The 24794-nt window shown below is 46.9% G+C and overlaps 1 protein-coding gene across 2 annotated transcripts in view; it reads right to left on the bottom strand.

The window, feature by feature from the left end:
• Positions 1–24794, bottom strand: part of GYS2 (glycogen synthase 2) — a 184238-nt gene that overhangs the window by 143639 nt on the left and 15805 nt on the right. For both annotated transcript variants that reach the window (XM_082238899.1, XM_082238900.1), the window contains 4 exons: positions 24486–24671; positions 9648–9792; positions 5120–5237; positions 401–521 (listed from right to left, as the gene is read on the bottom strand). In XM_082238899.1, the coding sequence (XP_082095025.1) occupies positions 401–521; positions 5120–5237; positions 9648–9792; positions 24486–24671 (570 nt within the window). The remainder of the gene's footprint in view (positions 1–400; positions 522–5119; positions 5238–9647; positions 9793–24485; positions 24672–24794) is intronic.

Raw genomic sequence — 24794 nt, 5'->3', positions numbered from 1 at the left:
AGGTGCCCTTCCATTGCACTATGAGTCTTCCCCTAGCCCATCCATATCAGATTTGACGATATGTGTGCTACATCTGAGACAGCCAAGTGGCAAAGACTGTGGAAATCCATTGCACTATACATATGGGAGTCTGTATTATACCCTTGTTGAGCTTTGGGAAGAGGCGGGGCCCATAAAGTACATGCATAAAATCTCAGTGGCAGTCCCCAGCATCTCCTGTTAAAACATTTGGTCCTTCTCACATGCAATATATTTGCACTCTTCCATTGCCTCTTGACACAGACAGATGCCAACTCGATTCATTGTGCTCTGTCTATGGGACCCGGAGGACAGCTGCCAGTCAGAGCAGGCAAGGGAAACAGACTAAAGCAGCCTCATATGAATTTGCATTCTTTCTTACCCTCAAGAGGAAGTTCAATCTTGATAAGGCCTCTAAAAACATGTCGGCTCCTTTGTTTGAAAACTCGTATCTCCCAGCAATGAAGAAAAACAAAGTCCTTTCAAGGTTGAAATCAAGGTGTCTGAAAGCAAGGGCAAACAAACGTAAATTGGGTCAAGTGGTCGATCAAAGAGGGCTCCTGGTAAACTGTGCTGCCGACTGAAGGTCACTGACACAGCAACAACGCTGCAAGTTTCCTGTTCTACCTCTCAGCTGCGTGAATCTTGACTAGCCAACATACACAGCGATGGCACCAGTGTTGTAGAATGCCCTCCTGGCTGAAATATGAGCGCCACCATCTGCATTGGCATTCTGCCGGCTCTTGAAGACACACCTGTTTGGGCAAACAGTTCCCTGAACTTCATTGGTTTTTTTAATTGTTTGTTTACTTATTAATTGTAATGCTTTTAAATGCCCTTACTTTATTGTGTATTATAAATATGGGTGCTTTTAGCATTTGGATGGAACTGTTTCACTGTTTATTTAAAACTGTGCACTGCTTAGAAGCCATTAAAGCATGAAACTAGTCTGTTAATCAGATAATAATAGCCATTGTGAACAATAAGAACATAAAGCCCAGATGAGTAAACTGTGGTCCTCCAGAGTTGTTAGATTACAGCTACTGTCTTTCCTGAAAGATTATCTCACGCCATGCATACCCAATCCGTCACAGCACTCTGTTGCTGTTATTTATTGTTGTATATTCTGTAGCGCTTAATGTAGCAAAATCTAAGCCTGATGAAACAGTAAGTTTTCTGTACAGTGGTGCCTCGCAAGACGAAAAGAATCCGTTCTGTGATTCTCTTTGTCTAGCGGTTTTTTGGTCTTGCGAAGCAAGCCCATTGAAGGATTAGCGCTATTAGCGCTATTAGCGGCTTTTAGCGGCTTATCTGCTGATCAGATCAGCTGATAAGCAGCTTAGCAGCTTAGAAAAAGGGGGAGAAGGGGAAAAAACCAGCAGGAACTCGCAAGACATTGTCGTCTTGTGAAGCAAGCCCATAGGAAATTCGTTTTGCGAAGCACCTCCAAAACGGAAAACTCTTTGGTCTAGCGAGTTTTCCGTCTTGCGAGGCATTCGTCTTGCGGGGCACCACTGTATCTGTTTATAAATCTGGCTGTCAGGGAACTGCCATCAGTGCCGGAGGGAGAGAGCAAAATCCAGAGGGATTCCAGAGAGCGTCCCGGGAGTGGGAGAGGCAGCCCATCTTCTGGGGAAGAGAATCAGCGTAGCACCAGTGGAGAAGGGGGGCAGATGGGGGAAGCGGCGAGGCGGTCCCATGACTCCTTGCCGGGGACCAGCGGGGAGAGTAGAGGTCCTCCGCTGCCTACACCCTCCTTGCGCAGAAAGCTTTCGCGCAGAGAGAGTAGGAGGAGACTAGGCGTCAAAGAGCTTCTTTGCTGGAAGAAGTTTAAGAAACGCCCACTGACGGATTCTGCCAGCGATTGAGACAGTCACAAGAGAGTGGCTGTCCGGACAGAAAAGGTTCACTCAGGCAACGCAGCCAGGGGTTTGCACTGGCTTACGCACGAGTAACCCCTAGAACCATTACACTGGCCAATGAGGGTTCCTCCTGGATTGCCAGGGACCCCAGTGCAGGCTGGTAAATCCTCTGTCCCAGTAACTAAAGCTGCATATTGTTTCTCTGCTCTTTGGATTATTGAGAGCAATAGACGCTTCTGTCTATTGTGGTCCTCTCAGTTTCTCATTTTTTTTCCATCTTAAATTCTGTTTTCTACATTTCCACAGCACTTTACAATTTTTTAAAAAAATTCTTAGCATTTTAGTGAAAATTTCTCTTAAGAAAATCATCGGCAAAACTTTGCAAGCAATTTTTCCTAGTATGCTATTTTTACTAATCTGTGCATTTTAAGGCACACTTTGCCCTCATGAATCCTTTTTGTACACTTGGCTGGACAACTGCACTATAAAATTTGGAGAAGCGTGAACTTTGGATGATGGCTGTGCTTCAGTTCCTATAGAGGAAAATGATAGAATGGGAAAAACCAGAGATCTGTTCAAGAAAATTGGAGATATGAAAGGAACATTTCGTACAAAGATTACCATAATTAAGGACAAAAGTGGTAAGGACCTAACAGAACCAGAAGACATCAGGAAGAGGTGGCAAGAATACACAGAGGACCTATACCAGAAAGAAATGGATGTCTCGGACACCCCAGGTAGCGTGGTTGCTGACCTTGAGCCAGACATCCTGGAGAGTGAAGTCAAATGGGCCTTAGAAAGCACTGCTAATAACAAGGCCAGTGGAAGTGATGGTATTCCAGCTGAACTATTTAAAATTTTAAAAGATGACGCTGTTAAGGTGCTACACTCAATATGCCAGCAAGTTTGGAAAACTCAGCAGTGGCCAGAGGATTGGAGAAGATCAGTCTACATCCCAATCCCAAAGAAGGGCAATGCCAAAGAATGCTCCAACTACCACACAATTGCGCTCATTTCACAAGCTAGCAAGGTTATGCTTAAAATTCTACAAAGCAGGCTTAAGCAGTATGTGGACCGAGAACTCCCAGAAGTGCAAGCTGGATTTCGAAGGGGCAGAGGAACCAGAGACCAAATTGCAAACATGCTGGATTATGGAGAAAGCTAGAGAGTTCCAGAAAAGCATCTACTTCTGCTTCATTGACTAAGCAAAAGTACCGTATTTTTCGCTCTATAACACGCACCAGACCATAACACGCACATAGTTTTTAGAGGAGGAAAACAAGAAAAAAAATATTCTAAACAAAACAGTGGATGTATGATTTTTGTGGTTCATGCTGTGGCCACAGACATGTGATCTGACGGTGAGTTTGGGGTAGCCCAATGCAAAAATCCTGAGGATCCATGTGGATCCATGCTTTGTAACCACGGAGGAGGGAAGGAAGGGGAACCATGGATCCTCTGCTCACGACTGCAGCAGTTCCGCCCTGCCACCCACAGGCATTCGCTCCATAACACGCACAGACATTTCCCCTTACTTTCTAGGAGGAAAAAAGTGAGTGTTATGGTGCAAAAAATGCGGTATTTGACTGTGTCGACCACAGCAAACTATGGCAAGTTCTTAAAGTGTCTGATCACCTCATCTGTCTCCTGAGAAATCTCTATGTGGGACAAGAAGCTACAGTTAGAACTGGATATGGAACAACTGATGGGTTAAAAATTGGGAAGGCTGTATATTGTCTCCCTGCTTATTTAACTTATATGCAGAATTCATCATGCGAAAGGCTGGACTGGATGAATCCCAAGCCAGATTTAAGATTGCTGGAAGAAATATCAACAACCTCAGATATGCAGATGACACAACCTTGATGGCAGAAAGTGAGGAGGAATTAAAGAACCTTTTAATGAGGATGAAAGAGGAGAGCGCAAAATATGGTCTGAAGCTCAACATCAAAAAAACGAAGATCGTGGCCACTGGTCCCATCACCTCCTGGCAAATAGAAGGGGAAGAAATGGAGGCAGTGAGAGATTTTACTTTCTTGGGCTCCATTATTACTGCAGATGGTGACAGCAGTCACGAAATTAAAAGACGCCTGCTCCTTGGGAGAAAGGCGATGGCAAACCTAGACAGTATCTTAAAAAGCAGAAACATCACCTTGCCAACAAAGGTTCGCATCGTTAAAGCTATGGTTTTCCCAGGGGTGATGTATGGAAGTGAGAGCTGGACCATAAAGAAGGCTGATCACCGAAGAATTGATGCTTTTGAATTATGGTGCTGGAGGAGACTCTTGAGAGTCCCATGGACTGCAAGAAGATCAAACCTATCCATTCTGAAGGAAATCAGCCCTGAGTGCTCACTGGAAGGACAGATCATGAAGCTGAGGCACCAATACTTTGGCCACCTCATGAGAAGAGAAGACTCCCTGGAATAGACCCTGATGTTGGGAAAGATGGAGGGCACAAAGAGAAGGGGACGACAGAGGACGAGATGGTTGGACAGTGTTCTCCAAGCTACCAGCATGAGTTTGACCAAGTTGCAGGAAGGAGTGGAAGACAGGAGTGCCTGGCGTGCTCTGGTCCATGGCGTCACAAAGAGTTGGATGTGACTAAACGACTAAACAACAAGAATTGTGTTGGAAAGTGTGAATTAGGTGCATTTGCCTTTAAATGTTAACTGGATTGAATCCCTTCCCCCCAATCATTAGGCCTAATGAAGTCCACCCCTTGGCCCACCTCATATTCCACCCTCACCCTTCCTCAGATCCCAGGATTTTGAAGTCAAGCACTGGCAATCCTGCCAGCAGGGGTGCCAGTACCTAGGGGCCAAACCCTTTTGGCCTCCTCCCTATATTTTTGGGTTAGGTGCTGGGACTCCTGATGACCCAAAAGTACGGAGCCAAGTGAAACATGCCTCCAGCGGCCAGCTCTTTCTCCTCCCTGCCGTGGAGGGGAAGGAGGGTCAAAGCGGCCTCCCGCCAGTGGCAACACCAGGAGGAAGTGAAGGAGGAGCCACTCCCGTTGAGCCGTTTGGCTCCGCCCCCAGCCCCCCCAACGCCCTGATGTCACACATGTGATGTCAGCTCCCCCAATCACTCCTCCAAGTTGGCACCTCTGTCTGCCAGCAAGGCTATTTCCCAGTCCCACAGATAAACTGTGAATGGGGGTTTTGGGTGTCTGGGGCAAGGTCTACCCTAACATTTTGGAATAACCCAACTGTTCCTTTTTTGAACAGGACATCATACCCATAGAAATGGCCTCGAACAAACTCTTGGATCCTAGCTTTGCAGGTGGCGTGCAGATTCTGGAATTCGTGCATAGCGGAGAATTTCTTAATGTTCAGCCCGTTCGGAGTGACGACATCTGGCAAAAGAAGAGGGAAAGCAGCAGCAGCTGAGTAGATCTCAAAGATGTGGAAGGAACAGGGTCACCCTCTTTTCTCGACAGGTGTCAGGGATTGGACTCAAGGGGGAGTGATGGAGGAGGAATGATGGAAGTCACCCCCTTCTCCTGACGCTGCAGGAGAAGAGGAAGGGAGCATTGACAACAACAACAACAACAATTTATTTATACCCCGCCCATCTGGCTGGGCTTACCAGCCACTCTGGGCGGCTTCCAACAAAATATTAAAACATAGTAATGCATCAGACATTAAAAGCTTCCCTAAACAGGGCTGCCTTCAGATGTCTTCTAAAAGTCTGGTAGTTGTTCTCTTTGACATCTGGTGGGAGGGCGTTCCACAGGGCGGGTGCCACTACCGAGAAGGCCCTCTGCCTGGTTCCCTGTAACTTGGCTTCTTGCAGCGAGGGAACCGCCAGAAGGCCCTCGGCGCTGGACCTCAGTATCCGGGCAGAACGATGGGGGTGGAGACGCTCCTTCAGGTACACTGGACCGAGGCCGCTTAGGGCTTTAAAGGCCAGCACCAACACTCTGAATTGGCAGGTTGGCAGGAGCTGGGACAGAGCGACGGGAGCTCACCCCGTTGTGGGGATTTGAACCGCCGACTTTGCAACCGGCAAGCCCAAGAGGCTCAGTGGTTTAGACCATAGCGCCACCTCTAGCCTTAAACAAGATGAGGTTATTCTGTAAACTGGGATGATTTTTGCCTGACGTTGCCCACCTCTGCAGCAGTGGTTGGTGGGAGAGAGCTGCTCACCTGACCTCCATCGCCCGCATCACTGCTGCTTAGGAGGAGGGGGAGCCGCAAGACCACCGCAGTGCAAACACTGCAGGTGTAGCACAAGTTAACACCACGCCAACCTCCCCATCTGTCTCCCTCTACCTAATGGTAAGCAGCATCAGTAAGGGCTGTAGGAAGTCAAGTGAGAGATGGTGCTCTCTCGCCCCAAGTGCTACTGCACTCCTAGATTAAGCTAACTACAGGTGAGGCTGACTCAAGATTGCAGACCTACAGAGGACCCCTGTGTCAGAGATGCCGGGCTTGGCATGTCATTCTGCAAAGTTGCGAAATTTGGCCGTTGCTCAAAGAAGGGGTTGATGATCCCTGCCGTAGTAGATCATTAAGCCTGAAGTCTACACAAGGGCATTACAAGCAAAACAGCTTGTGATTTGCAGAGTTGGGAGAACCATACCTAGAGATACAGGGGTACATCCGGTTATGAACTTAATTCATTCTGGAGGTCCATTCTTAATAATAATAATAATAATAATAATAATAATAATAATAATAAATTTTATTTATACCCTGCCCTTCCCGGTTCAAAAACCAGGCTCAGGGTGGCTAACAACAAATGTAAAACACTTTAAAACACTTAATTATAAAATACAGTATAAAAACATGAATAACAATAAAAATCTAAAATCAATTAGATAATCCCCAGGGCTAGCTGGCTGAATTGGTCCTACTTGGACCAGTGAGGAGGTCAGGGGAGAATTAGCTGTGAGGTCTCAGAGCGGGTGATCTTCATAAAAGGGGAGGGGGAAGGAAGAGAAGGGAAATAAAAGATCAGGCTGAATTCAAATTAAAGGCCAGGAGGAATAGCTCTGTCTTACAGGCCCGGCGGAAGGAGGTTAAATCCTGAAGGGCCCTAGTCTCATGAGACAGAGCATTCCACCAGGTCGGAGCCATCACTGAAAAGGCCCTGGCCGAGGATAGTCTGACTTCCTTAGGGCCCAGGACCTCTAAACTATGGTTATTCATGGACCTTAAAGTCTTCTGCGGGGCATACCAGGAGAGGCGGTCCCATAGATACGAGGGCCCTAAGCCAAAACCGCTTGTAGGATGAGATGCACTTTTGCTGCGCAGATGCGATTTTCAGCGTCTGTGCATGCGCAGAAGTTATTTCTAACACTATGGAAGTGTGTCCCCACATCACAGTGCGCCAGTTTAACACAGCGCGCGAGCGGGCAGCTCAGTTTGGGGGCGGCTTGGGGGCCGGTCAAACGACCTCCGTGGGCCACTTCTGGCCTATGGGCCTTAGGTTGCTGAGCCCTGCTTTAAGGCATGTAAAGCTTTACAGATCAGCACCAGCGCTTTGAATTGCGCCTGGAAATTAATTCTGCCTCTGTCTTACCCAGCACAGGAAGAGTCTTGCTGGATCAGGGTCAATGGCCCGGCTAGTGCAACATCCTTTTCTCACAGTGGCCATCCAGATGCTCCTGGGAAGTCTGCAAGCATGAGTGCAAGAGGCCTCTCCCCACTTGTGATTCCCAGAAACCAGCATTCAGAGGCATATTGCCTCTGACAGTGGAGGTTGAACTTATGCATGGCGGCTAGAAGCCATTGGTAGCCTCATCCTCCATGAATTTGTTTAAAAAAAAATTTGGGCGGGCATCAGTGCTGTACCTCAGTGCACATCCTCTAGCCATATCACCGGATTGTAATAGACACAGGCCAATGAAAGATGCATTACAAATGGAACAAGTCGCTTTCTGCATCCCAGCCAACTCTGTTGTCAGGGAATTCTGTTCCTTATCCGGTGCCAGCGAGAAGCAGAGAGAACAAGGCAGAGTCCTTTTTAATGAGTTTATTCATTCATAACAGCAAGAGACAAAAGAATGCGTATGCCCTGCTAATTGAGTTGCTCCAACTGAGCTCCTCTTCCCTCTTTCCTAGCAACAGCATTTGCCCTTACGGTGGCCACTCGCATTCAGTTGGCTTTGAGTCCTTTGTTCCTGCACTCTTAATTAGCGTCAAGTTCTGGGGGAAGGGGGGTGGGAAATACTCTCCAGTGACAACGTGTCATCTGGCTCTCCTGCTTCTATCTCCCCTCCCCCTTCTCCTAACACTTCCCACTCTTCTGTTCGCCTGTCTCTGAGCTGTGAACTTCCTCAAAAAATAAATTATTATTATTATTATTATTATTATTATTATTATTATTATTATTATTATTACCCAGCAGTTTGAAAGCACGCCAGTGCAAGTAGATAAATAGGACAGGCTGGTGCCCCAATACACCAGAAGTGGTTTAGTCATGCGGGCCACAGGACCCGGAAAGCTGTCTGTGGACAAACGCCGGCTCCCTCGGCCTGAAAAGTGAGATGAGAGCCATACCCCATAGTCAATTTCGACTGGACTTAACCATCCAGGGTCCTTTACCTTTTACCTTTTTACCTCTCCGTCTTCACAAAATAGCACCAGATACTCGGGCTTAACCATATGCAAAGACTTCATTCAGCCAGTGCTTTAAACAGAGAATATTGTCAGTTCCCAACTCAGTGAGAAGGTGGTCCATCAAGGCAAACAGGGCATTGCCCCCCCCAACCTCCGGAAGTTGTTACTGCCTGCCAACTTCCTTGCCCTTCTAAGACTCAGCGTGGAAGAGGATGTGGCAAAACTAGAGCCTTTCTCAATTTGCCAACTCTTGGCAAGCGTTTGGCACCAGTTCCCCTCCGACATCTTCATAGAATCATAGAATCATAGAGTTGGAAGAGACCACAAGGGCCATCGAGTCCAACCCCCTGCCAAGCAGGAAACACCATCAGAGCACTCCTGACATATGGTTGTCAAGCCTCTACTTAAAGACCTCCAAAGTAGGAGACTCCACCACACTCCTTGGCAGCAAATTCCACTGTCGAACAGCTCTTACTGTCAGGAAGTTCTTCCTAATGTTTAGGTGGAATCTTCTTTCTTGTAGTTTGGAGCCATTGCTCCGTGTCCGCTTCTCTGGAGCAGCAGAAAACAACCTTTCTCCCTCCTCTATGTGACATCCTTTTATATATTTGAACATGGCTATCATATCACCCCTTAACCTCCTCTTCTCCAGGCTAAACATGCCCAGCTCCCTTAGCCGTTCCTCATAAGGCATCGTTTCCAGGCCTTTGACCATTTTGGTTGCCCTCCTCTGGACACGTTCCAGTTTGTCAGTGTCCTTCTTGAACTGTGGTGCCGCCCAGAACCGGACACAGTACTCCAGGTGAGGTCTGACCAGAGCAGAATACAGTGGCACTATTACTTCCCTTGATCTAGATGCTATACTCCTATTGATCCAGCCCAGAATTGCATTGGCTTTTTTAGCTGCCGCGTCACACTGTTGGCTCATGTCAAGTTTGTGGTCAACCAAGACTCCTAGATCCTTTTCACATGTACTGCTCTCAAGCCAGGTGTCCCCCATCTTGTATTTGTGCCTCTCATTTTTTTTGCCCAAGTGCAATACTTTACATTTCTCCCTGTTAAAATTCATCTTGTTTGTTTTTGCCCAGTTCTCTAATCTGTCAAGGTCGTTTTGAAGTGTGATCCTGTCCTCTGGGGTGTTAGCCACCCCTCCCAGTTTGGTGTCATCTGCAAATTTGATCAGGATGCCCTGATCTTACCAGCTGTTCTCTTCAGCATGTGCTCTGCTTCTATGGCCGTTATCTGAGAGACTGTGGTGAAGACGTGGGCACAATGCACAGAGGCCCGTTCCATACAGTACCGGTGATATATCTGCCTCTCGCCGGCTTCTTTATCTATGTCAAACTGTTGGACAGCAAAAAGGAGAACAAGAATTACTTGCATGTCGAGGTCCCCATGCTACCCCCAATAATTCACACATCACATCAATTTTGGTTTGGGTTTTTGGCACAATTTTGGCCACAACTTTATTTAAATACACACAAGTGAGTGGTTGCTTAGGCATTGGTTCTGACTATCTGTCCTTGCCCAGGGACAGAACTGACTTCCAGATTCCAGCGGAAGCCAGTGAGGGAAACAATTTTGGGAGAAAATGAAGCTGGGCCTCAGTCCCTCACTTCTCACCCTCATGCTCCTGGTGGCTTGCACGGCCCAAGTCCGATGCCAGGGACAAGGATGAAAAGAATGGCAAGCCCCTGGATTCCTTTAATGGAATTCCCTTTCTACACTACCATTGGAGGGGTAGGCACCAATTTGAACCAATGCCTAACCGCCAACCTTACAAGTTGTGACAATTTGCTACGCAGTAGGCAAAAACCAAATGGCACCAGCCAATCAGCCAAATGGACAAAATTCCTACCAGGCCCCTGCCTCAAAGCAGATGACCCCATGACAGGCATAGCGAGGTCAAGCGAACAACCTCCCCAATACAGGGAGGGTGGGCGGGTGATCCGGTGCAAGCAGCCAAGAGGACGCCCAAAGTTGGGCGTCCAATATTTAAAACCTCTGACCCCTCCTTCAAAATTGGCAACAAGCAATTCTCCCCAGCGACCCAATTAACCAATTCACTGCCTGGGTCACTCCGCAAATCCACCCAGCAACACTGGGGTGGCTTGTATCCCCCAAGGCAACACGTGCTCTCTGCTAGGGAGAACACGTTTTGTCAGATGGTGGGCGTACCTCCACAAACAGCCTAAGTGTCCAGGCAAGTTATTCAGCCAGAGTGGTGGGGTGTTGTTGTTGTTTTTTTGGGGGGGTCACATTTAAAGGAAAATCTCTGAACCAGAAGCTGTGCCTCTAGCTGAGATGGTATGCCTGACCTCCAATATGTGAGCTTTCTGGACGAATTCTCATTCACCAAGTCATCCAACATCTAAAGGGTATCTTAGAAATGAGGTCAACAAGTGCTTGGGCAAGTCTATCGCGTTGACACAGAAAGTTCAAAGGGGAAAGGGAAGTGTCAGGGCATGGTGGAACCCCAACAGAGATGTCGGAGCACTCGATTAAGAGTTCAAATGGTCATCACCCGTTTTCCACCCGCAAAAGCCAAATCTCCACAATGTTAACCAATTCTTAACTCTAATAAGGTGTCAATGATTACAGTTGAATTGCAATCCTCTTAGTCTTAAGTGATCCTTTGTGGCTGGGAGACCATGGGTGGTTCCCTCAAAGTCAAGGTCAGGGAGACGTTCCAGACCACAACTCTCCTATCCAGGACATTAATAGCCAGCTTGAAGATTGAGAATGGAGAGGATCTTCAATTTCTCCAGTGCCATGTGACATCTGATGCAAAATCTATGTAAGCTCCCCCCCACCCACCCAGGGAAGCAATTTTAAAATTACAGACAGTTGATTAAATCAGGGGTGGTGGGGTAATAAGGATAATGCTTTTTTGAAACTCCTGTTTTTATAACGTGCTTAGAATAGAATCATAGAATCATAGAGTTGGAATAGACCACAAGGGCCATCGAGTCCAACCCCCTGCCAAGCAGGAAACGCTTCACTTGCTACATTTTGGGCGAAAGTATCAGTTTGTATAAACATGACTGTGTGGAAATAGTTGACATTTTCAAAATATTCTTTTGAAATACGTACCTACTGTATGGAATCTGACAACTGGACAACGTAAATGGGATTCTTTTGTGCCCCTGCTATGGCCAAAAAACTTATATTGATGCACTGGAAAGATAAACCTATGGCTCCCTTTAGTCAATGGATTGCAGATATGGCAACACTCGCAACTTATGAATGGATTGGTTGCAGACATAGACGCTGTATGGACAAGTATAGTGATATTTGGAATGCATTTAATAACATTTATATACCTATATACTAGACAAGCATATGTGGAATTGTAGTTCTTGGCATATACAGTGATATAATATACCTTATAGGGATGCGGGTGGCGCTGTGGGTTAAACCACAGAGCCTAGCACTTGCCAATCAGAAGGTTGGCGGTTCAAATCCCCGCGATGGGGTGGGCTCCCGTTGCTCGGTCCCTGCTCCTGCCAACCTAGCAGTTCGAAAGCACGTCAAAGTGCAAGTAGATAAATAGGTATCGCTCCAGCGGGAAGGTAAACGGTGTTTCCGTGCGCTGCTCTGGTTCGCCAGAAGCGGCTTAGTCATGCTGGCCACATGACCCGGAAGCTGTACGCCGGCTCCCTTGGCCAGTAAAACGAGATGAGCGCCGCAACCCCAGAGTCAGCCATGACTGTACCTAATGGTCAGGGGTCCCTTTACCTTTAATATACCTTTCCCCCTTTCTCCCCCCCTTTCTGTTTCTATTTTATTTTGTTCAGTTGAAATATTCTCATTTAAAAAAAATCATAATAAAAAAAAAATCAGGGTGGGGGACCTTTTTCAGACTCCTGCATTGCAACATGGGCAACCATCTAGAGGCAATATGGGGGGGGGTGTAGAAAGAGCAATGGACAGGAGTCTTACCTTTGTGGTGTTAAATCTCTCTCTCTCTCTCTCTCTCTCTCTCTCCACCAGGCAAGCAAAGACCATTAACACAATTCCCAAGGCCACACAAAAAGGCTCATGTTTTGTTAGGGATGGATCGGTATTTTATCAGAAAATGCACATTTCATTTTCTCTGTATACAGTGGTGCCTTGGGTTAAGAACTTAATTCATTCTGGAGGTCCGTTCTTAACCTGAAACTGTTCTTAACCTGAAGCACCACTTTAGCTAGCGGGGCTTCCTGCTGCTGCTGCGCCGCCGGAGCACGATTTATGTTCTCACCCTGAAGCAAAGTTCTTAATCCGAGGAACTATTTCTTGGTTAGCTGAGTGTGTAACCTGAAGCATATGTAACCTGAAGTGTATGTAATCTGAGGTACCACTGTACACAGTTCTAAACATGTTCCATCCTAAAATATGTGTCCCAATGCACTTTGCTTTGCCTTTTGAGCCCACAATGGCACCACAAAATCCATAGTAGTGTGAAGGCGGCAGGTTCCGACCTGCCCGTTAGCACAGGAGGTGCAGACCAGGTCAGTTCACGCTGGAATTAACAGAAATCGAATTTATCAATCACCCCTAATCCTGGGGGCCAGTTGCTTCTTCTGAGCAGACTTAGGCATCAAGGCGCACCATTATAATCCTATTTATCCGTAGAAGACAGCTCTCCATTTATAGACCAGACAATTCCTTCTCCTCCCATTATTTGCCTCCCCTATGAATTCCAGCCATGACCCTTTGCCAAGGCCATACATGATGTCTAGCCTTTGACCTCGCTCTGCAAGGTTGTGAGAGAAATCTCATTGTCTCCCTCTTGGCAGCCTTGTCCAAGAGTCTCGGGTTCTAATAGCCTTATGGTGAGTTGAAGGACAGGTTGATTGGAATTTATCTGATGAGACAGTACAACAGGGTAGACCAGGGGTCACCAACCTAAGGCCCATGGGCCGGAAACAGCCCACAGAGGTCATTTGACTGGCCCACGAGCTGCCCCCAAACTGAGTTGTCCACTCACGCGCTGCGCTAAACCAGCGCAGTGCAGCATGGGAACTTGCTTCCATGGTGCCGGAAATCGCGGTGGCGCGTGCTCACGCGCTCGTGTGTGTTGGAAAAACACCTCCAGGAAGGGTGCCACCTTCCCCAGACATCGGGGCCTCTCTCCGGTGGTCACTCTCTGGCTGGAATCCTCCCTCAGTCCAGAGAGACCGGTAATAAGCGACCCCTCCCTCCTGAGAGGAGCACACTCGGCTTCTGGCATGCCATGACAGAAGAAAAAGACAGTCCGTAGTCTAACACACTACAGTGGTGCCTCGCAAGACGAACGCCTCGCAAAACGAAAAACTCGCAAGACGAAAGAGTTTTCCGTTTTTGAGTTGTTCCGCAAGACGAATTTCCCTATGGGCTTGCTTCGCAAGAAGAAAGCCCATAGGGAAATCTCCGGGGACCTCTTTTAAAATGCTGGCGGTCGGCAGCAAAGCGCTCCTGTCCCCGGAGCTTGCGGGGTGGGAGGTGGGGAGAAGGGCTTTTCTTCCCACCGCCAGCCTTCAGAACAACCTTCTGAAGGCTGGCGGTGGGAAGAAAAGCCCTTGTCCCCCCCCCCAGCCTTCAGAAGAGGTCGGGGGACAGACTGTCCCCGGACCTGGTCTGAAGGCGGTTTCCATAGGAACGCATTGATTGATTTTCAATGCATTCCTATGGGAAACTGTGCTTCGCAAGACGAAAAACTCGCAAGAAGAAAAAACTTGCGGAACGAATTAATTTCGTCTTGCGAGGCACCACTGTACTTTATTAAGACTGTACATGGAGCTATTACAAGCGTGTCTGCTCTCCTGAGCAGCTACGGCTCGACTCCCAACTTCTACCTCAGAAGTGAAAGTACTTCTCCAGTTACACTGGGAACTGGCTGCGACTTCCTGTCTCATGCTCAGAGACATCACATGATGTCAACAATGTGCTGCTTCCTCGCAGCTGGTGGGAACACCAATCCCAACATCCTCCCCCATTTGAGGTAACACTAGCTGCGTAAACAAGGGCAGCATCAAGAGAGAAAAACAAACAGTTGTTATACACATAACAAACCCCTGTTGTCCCAGCTCCATCTTTGGAACTACCTGCAACTGGATCCACCAGTTCAAACCGCTGGTTACCTGTCTTCCAAGGAACTAGAGCTTCTGGTCTACCTTGGTTAGGGAGAATTGTGTTGCGCCCTGCAACCTCCAGGAGTGGCTTTGTCTCTGCCGTGGACAAACCTTGAATCTGGTTTGAGTTGTTAACTACAGCTATACATGCAACAGTTGAGTTAGCAGACTCCTCTTGGGTGGTATTCCCTTTGTGACTCTCTCAGATCTGCGAATGAGGTGCAGATCCTCTTTGCTGGCTAGTTCTTCCTTGGGACTTTTAGGAGAACCACATCCAACAGTAAATAGTGGCTCCACAGGACCGATCCGGCCCAGGCAAGATAAACCTGGCCGACCCCTGGGTTAGACTTTTCTGATGACTCACTCCATCGCTTGATTCCAGCCTGTGACTATACTGAGTACTCCTGTCCTTCACGCTCTTGGGAGTTGTTGTTGTTGTTATATCACCTAACACCAGGCAGTGGCTAGGCAACTTACAATGAATGTAAACATCATTGTATTACTACTGCAGGTGCTACATAAGACAGTGGTACCTCGGGTTACAAATGCTTCAGGTTACAGACGCTTCAGGTTACAGACTCTGCTAACCCAGCAATAGTACCTTGGGTTAACAACTTTGCTTCAGGATGAGAACAGAAATCGTGCAGCGGGAGGCCCCATTAGCTAAAGTGGTACCTCAGGTTAAGAACGGTTTCAGGTTAAGAACGGACCTCCAAAACGAATTAAGTTCTTAACCTGAGGTACCACTGTACCCTGCCCTTTGGAACCCCCTGCCTATTGAAATTAAACAGGCGTCTTCCCTTCGGCGCCTGCTAAAAACATTTGTGTTTAAACAGGCCTAACCAGATGCTTAGAAAGTTAAGGTGATTTTAATCTGTTCTAGTATTTTTTGTATGTTTTAAAATATGGTTGTGATTTCTCTCTCTCCATTTTATTGTTTTATCTTTCTGTAAACCTCTTTGAGGTGTTGTTGTTGTTTTACAATCAAGGAAGGGGTGCATAAATTTTATGAAATCAAGCAATTCCCTGTCACAAAATGAGTCTACAACAATGGGAGTTTCGAACACCGCCTGCAGCAATGTCCTGCCATATTGTGACAATTCTGTCACTCATTTTTATCTCTAGGTTGGCTGTGCGCTTTCCCTCTCTGACTACTAACTATTAACACAGACGGCTTGAGCCGGCGCTGAAGGGCCAGTTGATCATCTCTGACATGATCACGTTCCCCCCTAAAGTGAAGAACAGGCAAAGGAGCCATCAGTCGATCTAGATGACAGGAGGCAAATTCTGCTGTGCCTAAACGACAGCTACTCTACATGTAAAAAAATATGTCAGAGACCAACTCTTTTGCAGGGAAGACAAAGTGGTTCATTGGCTTATCAGCCACCACTCTCCTGGTTTCTCAAACCAAGTGAGGAACATTTATATGAGGGAGGAAGGAGGATCTGACTCGACCTAGACTATTGGTGAAAGAGGGTTTACAGAGTGGTTAAGTCTCCTTGCAGCGCTATCCTTTGGCCAGAGATGGTTGGAAGTATACAGCCTTAAACTCCCAGCTCAGATTGCTGGTTCAAGACCTGCCACAGGCCTGAGTCCGCCTGTCATAGGATTGCCATATGTCTGAAATTTCCTGGACATAGCCGGTATTCTGCCCCCGTAAACAGTGTCCAATTTTTTGGGGGGTGAATTTAATTAAAAACAGCTGAAAACCTCTTCCTTTTTAAAAGAGACTTTTTTTGGGGGGGGAGTAACCTTAACAATTTTGGGCAAAACTATATAAAGCTCAACAACTTTGTGTTTTGTGTCTGGATTTTCACTTTTTGAAACATGGCAACCGTATCCTGTCAATAATATGAAAGGTCCATCTATTTCAGGGGTCAGCAAACTACAGCCTGCGGGCCGGATACGGACTGAGGGTGTCATGAAACTGGCCCCTGGCCCTTGCTGCCTGCTCAGTCAGTCCCCGTGCAGAGCTAAACTGGCGTGCTACACCAGTTGCTCTGTGTGGGGAATGACTTCCGGGACGCAGCCACAGCTTCCTATTGGCTGCAGGAAGCTCCTATAGGAAGCCACAGATGCCTCCTCTTCCCCTGCCATTGCTCCAAAAGCCAGCGGGGAAAGAGCGGTGTGCGTGTGATCCGGCCCACAAGCGGAAATGTTTGTCGACCCCAACAGTGGCGTAGCGTGGGTTGTCAGCACCCCGGGGGAAGGCAAGTAATTTGCGCCCCCTAACCCGTGGATTTGCACCCCCTAACCCTAACCCCCAGATGTTGCACCCAGTGCGGCCGGGCCCCCCTGCACCCCCCACGCTACGCCACTGGACCCCAAGGGCCTTCTGGTGGTTCCCTCGCTGCGAGAAGCCAAGTTACAGGGAACCAGGCAGAGGGCCTTCTCGGTAGTGGCACCCGCCCTGTGGAACGCCCTCCCACCAGATGTCAAAGAGAAGAACAACCACAGTGGTACCTCGGGTTACATATGCTTCAGGTTACATACACTTCAGGTTACAGACTCCACTAAACCTCGGGTTAAGAACTTTGCTTCAGGATGAGAACAGAAATCATGCTCCGGCAGTGCGGCAGCAGCAGGAGGCCTCATTAGCTAAAGTGGTGCTTCAGGTTAAGAACAGTTTCAGTTTAAGAATGGACCTCCACATGCCTTAAACTTATCAGTAAGAACGGACCTCCAGAACGAATTAAGTACTTAACCCGAGGTACCACTGTACCAGACTTTTAGAAGACATCTGAAGGCAGCCCTGTTTAGGGAAGCTTTTAATGTTTAATAGACTATTGTATTTTAATATTTTGTTGGAAGCCGCCCAGAGTGGCTGGGGAAACCCAGCCAGATGGACGGGGTATAAATAATAAATAATAATAAATAATTTATTATTATTATTATTATTTCATTCTCTGAGCAATAGCAGCCAGCAAAATGCTCTGGGAAGCAGATAAGCAGGACATTTCCCCCCTCATTGTTTATTCCAGGCCTCTGTTACGCAGTACAGTGGTACCTCTGGTTACGAACGCTTCTGGTTACGAACGCTTCAGGTTACAAGCTCTGCCAACCCTGAAGTAGCTGCTCCTGGTTGTGAGCTTTGCCCCAGGATGAGAACGAAAATTGCGCGCTGGAAGTGTGCACACATCGGGAGGTCCCATTAGCGAAAGCGCACCTCAGGATAAGAACGGTTTCAGCTTAAGAACGGACCTCCCGAACGAATTAAGTTCATAACCAGAGGTACCACTGTACTGGCTAACAGCAACGCAGGTGGGCAGACACTGTCTAATCATTCGCTGCTCGCTTTCCACATTCCTCCTACAAGCTCCTCCTTAGTCAGTTGTCTTTTGGAAGAGCCACAAATCTTCACTCTTGGTCGCAGGGGGCGGGGCAGCGAAAAAGAAGTGGAGCAATCCAACATATGCCACTAAATAGCTCTCTCAACCTCTAATGGGCTTTAGGTCTTTAACAGCTCTGAACTGCTGACCTAGAAGTGAAAGGCTTATGATCCAATTACTAGACCCCCTGAGCTGTGCTAAGGAACAATTCTAGGGATGCTTTTAAAAGCCCTCTCTTTAGAAAAATAAAAAATGAATGCAGCACCCTCAGCCTGCCTAGAGAGTTGCTCCCAACACTGATATATATTTTTATTGCAGATATCTATATGCTGCTTAATTGACTAACTTGCAAAAAATGCCACACATGAACTCTTTAAAAAGAATGCATTTACAGCGGTACCTCGGGTTACATACGCTTCAGGTTACATACGCCTCAGGTTACAGACTCTGCTAACCCAGAAATAGTGCTTCAGGTTAAGAACTTTGCTTCAGGATGAGAACAGAAATCGTGCTCCGGCTAAAGTGGTGCTTCAGGTTAAGAACAGTTTCAGGTTAAGTACGGACCTCCGGAACAAATTAAGTACTTAACCCGAGGTACCACTGTATCATAAAAGCAGAAAGATTCCTCAAAATGCTTGGTGGACGAGAAAGGTCTTTGTCAAGTTCAGCCAGAGGGGCTGTCTGAATTCAGCCACATTGTCACCCCCGAAACGAGAAGTAATCGACTAGAAATATTATCTTGTGGAAATAAACTAAATAATAAAAACCAAAAAGCTTAAGGAAAAAAATTAGAAAAACCTAAAATTGAACAAAGCCTTAACGGGATGCCGGCTACAAACCTCGTTTCACTGAACTATTCAGTTTCCTCAGAAGGAAATAGAAAAAATCATAAACTTTAAATGACCAAAATTCAAAAAAAGAGGTACAACCCCTCAAAATTCTGAAGTATTATAATCCTAGCTCGACCTAGGTAAAGCAAAACACAGTAATAAAGGATTGAGGACTCAAAAGTACAGTTTCTAATACCGAATTTACAAAAAAGGTTTGAGAACCTAAATGGCAAGTTTTAAACAAAGCCCAACGTGAAGAAAGCACAGCACAGTAATAAAAGGTTGAGGACTCAACTGTGAATATTGCGGTATTTCATTTGTTTTGTGCAATTTCTCAGTTCTGTGACTGTCTCTTTTCTATTGACGTTGTCACCCCCCGCTGCAATCTGAACCAGGAAAGTCCAGGAGAAGCTCCTGTACATGAGTCTATCTAGCCCCTTCTAGACCTTTCCCACTAAGTACATTGAAATGTGTGCAGGAGAGGGAATTACCACTTTGTGTGTTGACTCCTTTCCCTTGATTCTGAGTGCGACACTGGCCCTGCCTGCCTGTCACCTGCGTATGTCAAGTCCAAATGTCTGAAAGGGATGTTTGTCATAGGTCTAAGAGTGTGCCTGCTCCATATGGTCACAGGATCCTCAATGGTACAGAAGGCTCCAGTTGCTTAGACAGTGTCCTTCAACCTTGGGCTCCCAGATCTTGCTGGGCTACAAATCCCATCATCCTCTGCCATCTTAGCCAAGAGTCGTGGGTGATGGGAGTTGTAGTCCTGCAACGTCTGGGGAATCAAGGTGGAAGAACGCTGGCTTTAGGACACCTGTGCACAAGCAGCTATGTGTGGGTAGGTGCCCCTTGTTCAGACCTTATACGATACGATACAATACGATAATCATTATTGTCATTGTCCCGTACAGAACAATGAAATTGAAAAAATCTACATCAGACGTTCAGAAAACCAACAAGCCTGCTATCCCAACTATCCCAGCATGGTTAGCCCCTAAAAACTCTGATACCCCATAATTGAATACAATATACTCACATAGAGACTACCTTACACTGCGTTTAGAACCAAAATTGCATTTGGATAGAAACTGTTTCTCAGACGGCTAGTCCTAGTCTTTATAACCCTGTACCTTCTTCCAGAAGGCAGAAGCTAAAAGAGATCATTTCTGGGGTGCACACTATCCTGCACTATCTCTGCAGTTTTCTTATGGCACCTGGAAGCATAGATTTGATCCAAGGTGGGAAGAGTGCACCCAATTATTCTCTCCGCAGTCTTTACAACCTTGGACAGCATTGTTTTTTCCCTGACCGTGCAGCTCCCAAACCACACACACAGACCATAAGTTAATATACTCTCAACAGTACAATAGTAAAATACCATCAACAGGTCCTGTGAGAGATTATTTTTCCGGAGGATTCTCAGAAAATATAACCTCTGCTGTGCTCTCTTCATCAGGTCCTTGCTTTTTTCTCCCCAGGTTAGGTCATCTCTCAACTCCCTTCCCAGAAATTGAAACATGCTCCTTGCCCAAAGGTCAGGGGTGTTTCCAGTGTGAATCCTCACATTCACTGATCATGTGGAGTAGATTTGATAGATTTGCGGTGGAAGTTCCAGGTCAGATAAATTGAAGTACAGTGGTACCTCAGGTTACATACGCTTCAGGTTACATACACTTCAGGTTACAGACTCCGCTAACCCAGAAATAGTGCTTCAGGTTAAGAACTTTGCTTCAGGATGAGAACAGAAATAGAGCTCTGGCGGCGCCGGGGCAGCAGGAGGCCCCATTAGCTAAAGTGGTGCTTCAGGTGAAGAACAGTTTCAGGTTAAGTACGGACCTCCGGAACAAATAAGTACTTAATCTGAGGTACCACTGTACTTCTTCAAGCAACACATGGTTAAACTATGGAACTCTCCCACAGGAGGCAGTGATAACCACCAACCTAGATGGTTTTGAAAGATGATTAGACAAATTCGTGGAGAAGAGAGCTATCAAAGGCTATTAGCCATGGGGGCTCTGTTTTGCCTCCACAGCTGGAGGCAACATTGCTTTTAAATACCAGCCACAGGAAGGGGAGAGTGCTGCTGGGCTGTAGGGATGCCATATGTCTGAATTTTCCCAGAAATTACCAGAATTTGAAGGCGGATGTCATGTCAAGGGGGGAATTCCTGGAAGGCGGCAGTTAAATAATAAATAAGAATAATAAATTTTATTTATACCCCGCCCTCCCCGGCCAGAGCCGGGCTCAGGGCGGCTAACACCAATAAAATAAAATCACAGTAAAAATATAATAGGGGGGGAAATGAGGGAGGAAAAAAACAACCCAATTTAAAATACAGGTTAAAATGCAATTTAAAATGCAGCCTCATTTTAAAATAGCTGATAAATCAAAACCGTAAGGGGTGGGAAGACATAAGGGTCAGACCGAGTCCAAACCAAAGGCCAGGCGGAACAGCTCTGTCTTGCAGACCCCGTGGAAAGATGTCAAGTCCCACAGGGCCCTAGTCTCTTGTGACAGAGCGTTCCACCATGTCGGGGCCAGTGTTGAAAAGGCCCCGGCCCTAGCTGAAACGACTCTAATCCCCTTGAAGCTCGGGACCTACAAAGTGTTGTTATTTGTGGACTTTAAGGTCTTCCACGGGGCATACCAGTTTGTCTTGAATCTTAGGCAAGCAAACTGAAAAAGTGCATATATATATATTGGTGTTTTCATAAAAGAAAGCTCAACAACTTTCCGGTTTTCCTAAAATAAAAAAGATCAACCATTCTGGAGTCTTCCTAAAAAGAAGCTCAATAACTCTCAGGGTGTCCTGGTTTTTACTTTTTGGAATATGGCAACCCTACTGGTGCTCGAATCCAGCATCCCTTTGCGACATCTGGTTGATCAACTGTGAGAACAGGATACTGGACTAGATGGGAAATTGGCCTGATCCAGCGGACTGTTCTTATGTGTGAGGCTTTCAGTGTGTTTGGCCTGCGACCCTCCCTCCCCACCACTAAAATACTCTGGCGATCGCTACCACCACCTTCCTAGCTTGCCTCCGTTGACCCCTTCTGAGAGCAAATGGAGAAAACATGCATTTGTTTAAGCAAATCAAACACCCTGATTTCTAGTCCGTCTTTAAAAAGACAAGCGGCGAGGCCCATAGTGACGCGTCTGGAGTTCAGAAGCGGGAAATCGAGAAGAAGCCTTTCGAGAAATGTCTGTTCCCCTCCAAAAAAAGGTCAGAGCAAACTAGCGTGCCCTGGGGACCAGGAGTCTTTTAGCAATGGACAAATCACTCACTTGACCTTAATGGTCTTTTACCAAGAGGCAGCGGTAAGGAAATCTCCTACACACCTGCCCATCTGCATTGTCTTTTTTCACGAGTGTTTTGGTAGATCAAGCCTTCTGCTTCCACCCTCCCACCCCCACCCTTTCCTTGAGCTTTTGGGCCTCGGTGACCTTTTCACAGCCAAAGACGCCCTCATTAAGACAGCTGATCTCTTACGAAATGTTAGCATTTGTCGGAAAGAGCTTTACTGTGCTGTAAGTATCCGTGGAAGAGCTATGAGGAGGGAGGTGGGAATCAAACTGGCAACATTTCCTGTATTAATACCCTTTAAATGTCAGCCGTTCATGTAGATGCCATCCACGATCTGTAGAATCCCATTAGCCCCCCGCAGTTAAAGGACTTTCGACTTGATCACTAAGAAGCCATTTAATATTTGGAATTCTTGGAGGCTTTCCCATTCTCCAGACTGAATATTCCAAAGCTGTGTGGCATCAGATCACAGTCAGTGCAGGCTTCTCCAATCTGATTCTTTCCAGATGTTTGGGACTACAACTCCCATCAGCGCTGTGTTGGCTAGGGCTGATGGGAACTATAGTCCAAGACAGGAGTGCCAGCATGGCCCTGTGACTGTGGGTGCCCGGGCCTGTGGGTGCCACGCAGCTTGCATGGCCCCGGTACTGAAATTTGTGGGTGCCCAGCCCCTTCATGGGGAATTTTGTGAGCACTTGGCACCCAGGGAGTTGGCACCTATGGCCCAAGACATCTGGAGGGCACAATGTGGGTGAAGGATGAGTTAGAGGGAAATGACCTGCATAAATAATTATAGCTTCATGTGAATCAGAAACACCTGTTCCTCTAAGATGTAACACTCCTCTGACATCCTTCAAATCAGCCCATCCTGGGTATGCAAAATTCTGCCATGTTTCTGTGTTGCATGTCGTTGGACCATTAGCTATTCCCAATCAGTGGGGTGGCAGTGATTTTTCTGAAGTGCAGTAACTCATTGTGATCTACCCTGTAACCCTCACACCAATGAGTAGCAGTATATACCGTATTTTTCACCCTATAGGATGCACTTTCCCCCCTCCAAAAATGAGGGGGAAATGTGTGTGCGTCCTATGGGGCGAATGCAGGCTTTCGCTGAAGCCTGGACAACGAGAGGGGTCGGTGCGCACCGACCCCTCTTGCTCTCCAGGCTTCAGGAGAGCCCCATCGCCAGCCCCGCAAACTCGGGGGACAGCGGGAGAGGCGCGGCGCGCCTTTCCCGCTGTCCCCCGACTTGGCTAGAAGGCTGGGGGGGGAGAAGCCTGCTCCTCCCCGTCGCCAGCCCCGCAAACTCGGGGGACAGCGGAAGAAGGCTGGCGGAAGGCTTTCCCCTCCTCCAGCCCCGCAAGCTCCCAGAGCGATGCCAAAGCTGCCAAAGCCCGAGCTTCCCCAGCCCCGCGCCTGGGGGGGGGGGGAATAAATTTTTTTCCTTTATTTACCCGAGCAGGGGAGAGCTGACAACCCCTCTGGCACCCCATAATCTCTCCTGCTTTGAAATAAGCCCTGGAATTGTCTTCCCCAGAGCTGTGCTACTGCCACGACAGCTCCTGATGTACAGATGCAACTGATTTTCCTATCCTAACAGAGTTTTCTATCCAAGATAGACAAAGCACAAAATGACATCCTCTGCAATTTCATGTGCCGAAGGAAAAATGAATCTTATTGCAATACTTGTGACAGAGTAGCAGACTCCACCATCTGACATGGGAGAAAGCAAGCTTAGGGGGTGCAAGGCAGGCAGTTTGGCACACTGTCCTCCAAAACCTTTCTGCTACTCCTAAAAAAACTCAAAACCCTCTACTGGATGGGCAACAGCTTCGCTTTGCATAATGGTAAAGCTGTCCCTCTTTAAAGTAGAAAGGAGACTTTCTGTTTGGTCTTCACAGAGAAAGTCAACCAGTGTTGGAGATATAAAAGAGTTTGTGGAACTATTAAAATATTTACTGATGCAGTACAAAAATAACAGAAATGTGCTTTTTATTTTGCCTACCAAATAAATTGTGGCATATGGGACAGTTACCTATCGTTGTTTTGCTATGATATATACAATTCTATGTTCAATATTGATAGGCAGTCAGCAGAAAAACTATCCAGCAACTTGAGAGGAATGGAAATGCAAAATTTGGAACTTTAACATACAAGTTGACAATCTAAAGAGTTTGGGGAAGGAAATTGCAGAGACAGTAGATTCCATAGAGTGGTTCCTGGAACTGAGTCATAGCTTTGGAAAATATTCAATGTGAAGTGCTAATGCTAATTTGGTACAGGGATAGAAGATTTTATAATACGATTAATTAAGGTTTTGGATGTTGCTTTGCCATAGTAATAATATAATGTAACCTTGGCTTATGAGGGTGTTGTTCTAGGTCCCATGATAGGTAACTTCCACCCTAAGACAGCTGGCGAAACCAACAGTAACTTGTGGTCAGAAGGGAATGCAAGACAATGATATCTTCCTTACCTGGTCCAGGTGATTGTAGAAATCTATACTCGCTGCACACAGGTACCTTCCCAGCAAGGTTGCATGAGTTGTGAAAATGGTTGCAACTGGGATCTTCCTGGATCTACAGAGGATCAGCCCAGGCCCTGCTTGCCATTCATGAAAGTGGGCAATGATGTTGGGCTTGTCTTCAAACTGATCGGAGAGCTGGAAAGAGATAGAAAATAAAGTGGTATTTGAGCCATATTTAAAGAGTGAAGGCCATTCAAAAGCACACCTGTTTTATTAAAAAGTCTTGAAGGAGTGCTATGTGATTACAGTAGTACTGCG

Source organism: Podarcis vaucheri, assembly GCF_965113315.1.
Source record: "Podarcis vaucheri genome assembly, chromosome: 10".
Lineage (NCBI taxonomy): Eukaryota > Metazoa > Chordata > Lepidosauria > Squamata > Lacertidae > Podarcis > Podarcis vaucheri.
Note: the sequence above shows the minus strand (reverse complement) of the source record. Positions and strands in the feature narration are given on the sequence as shown.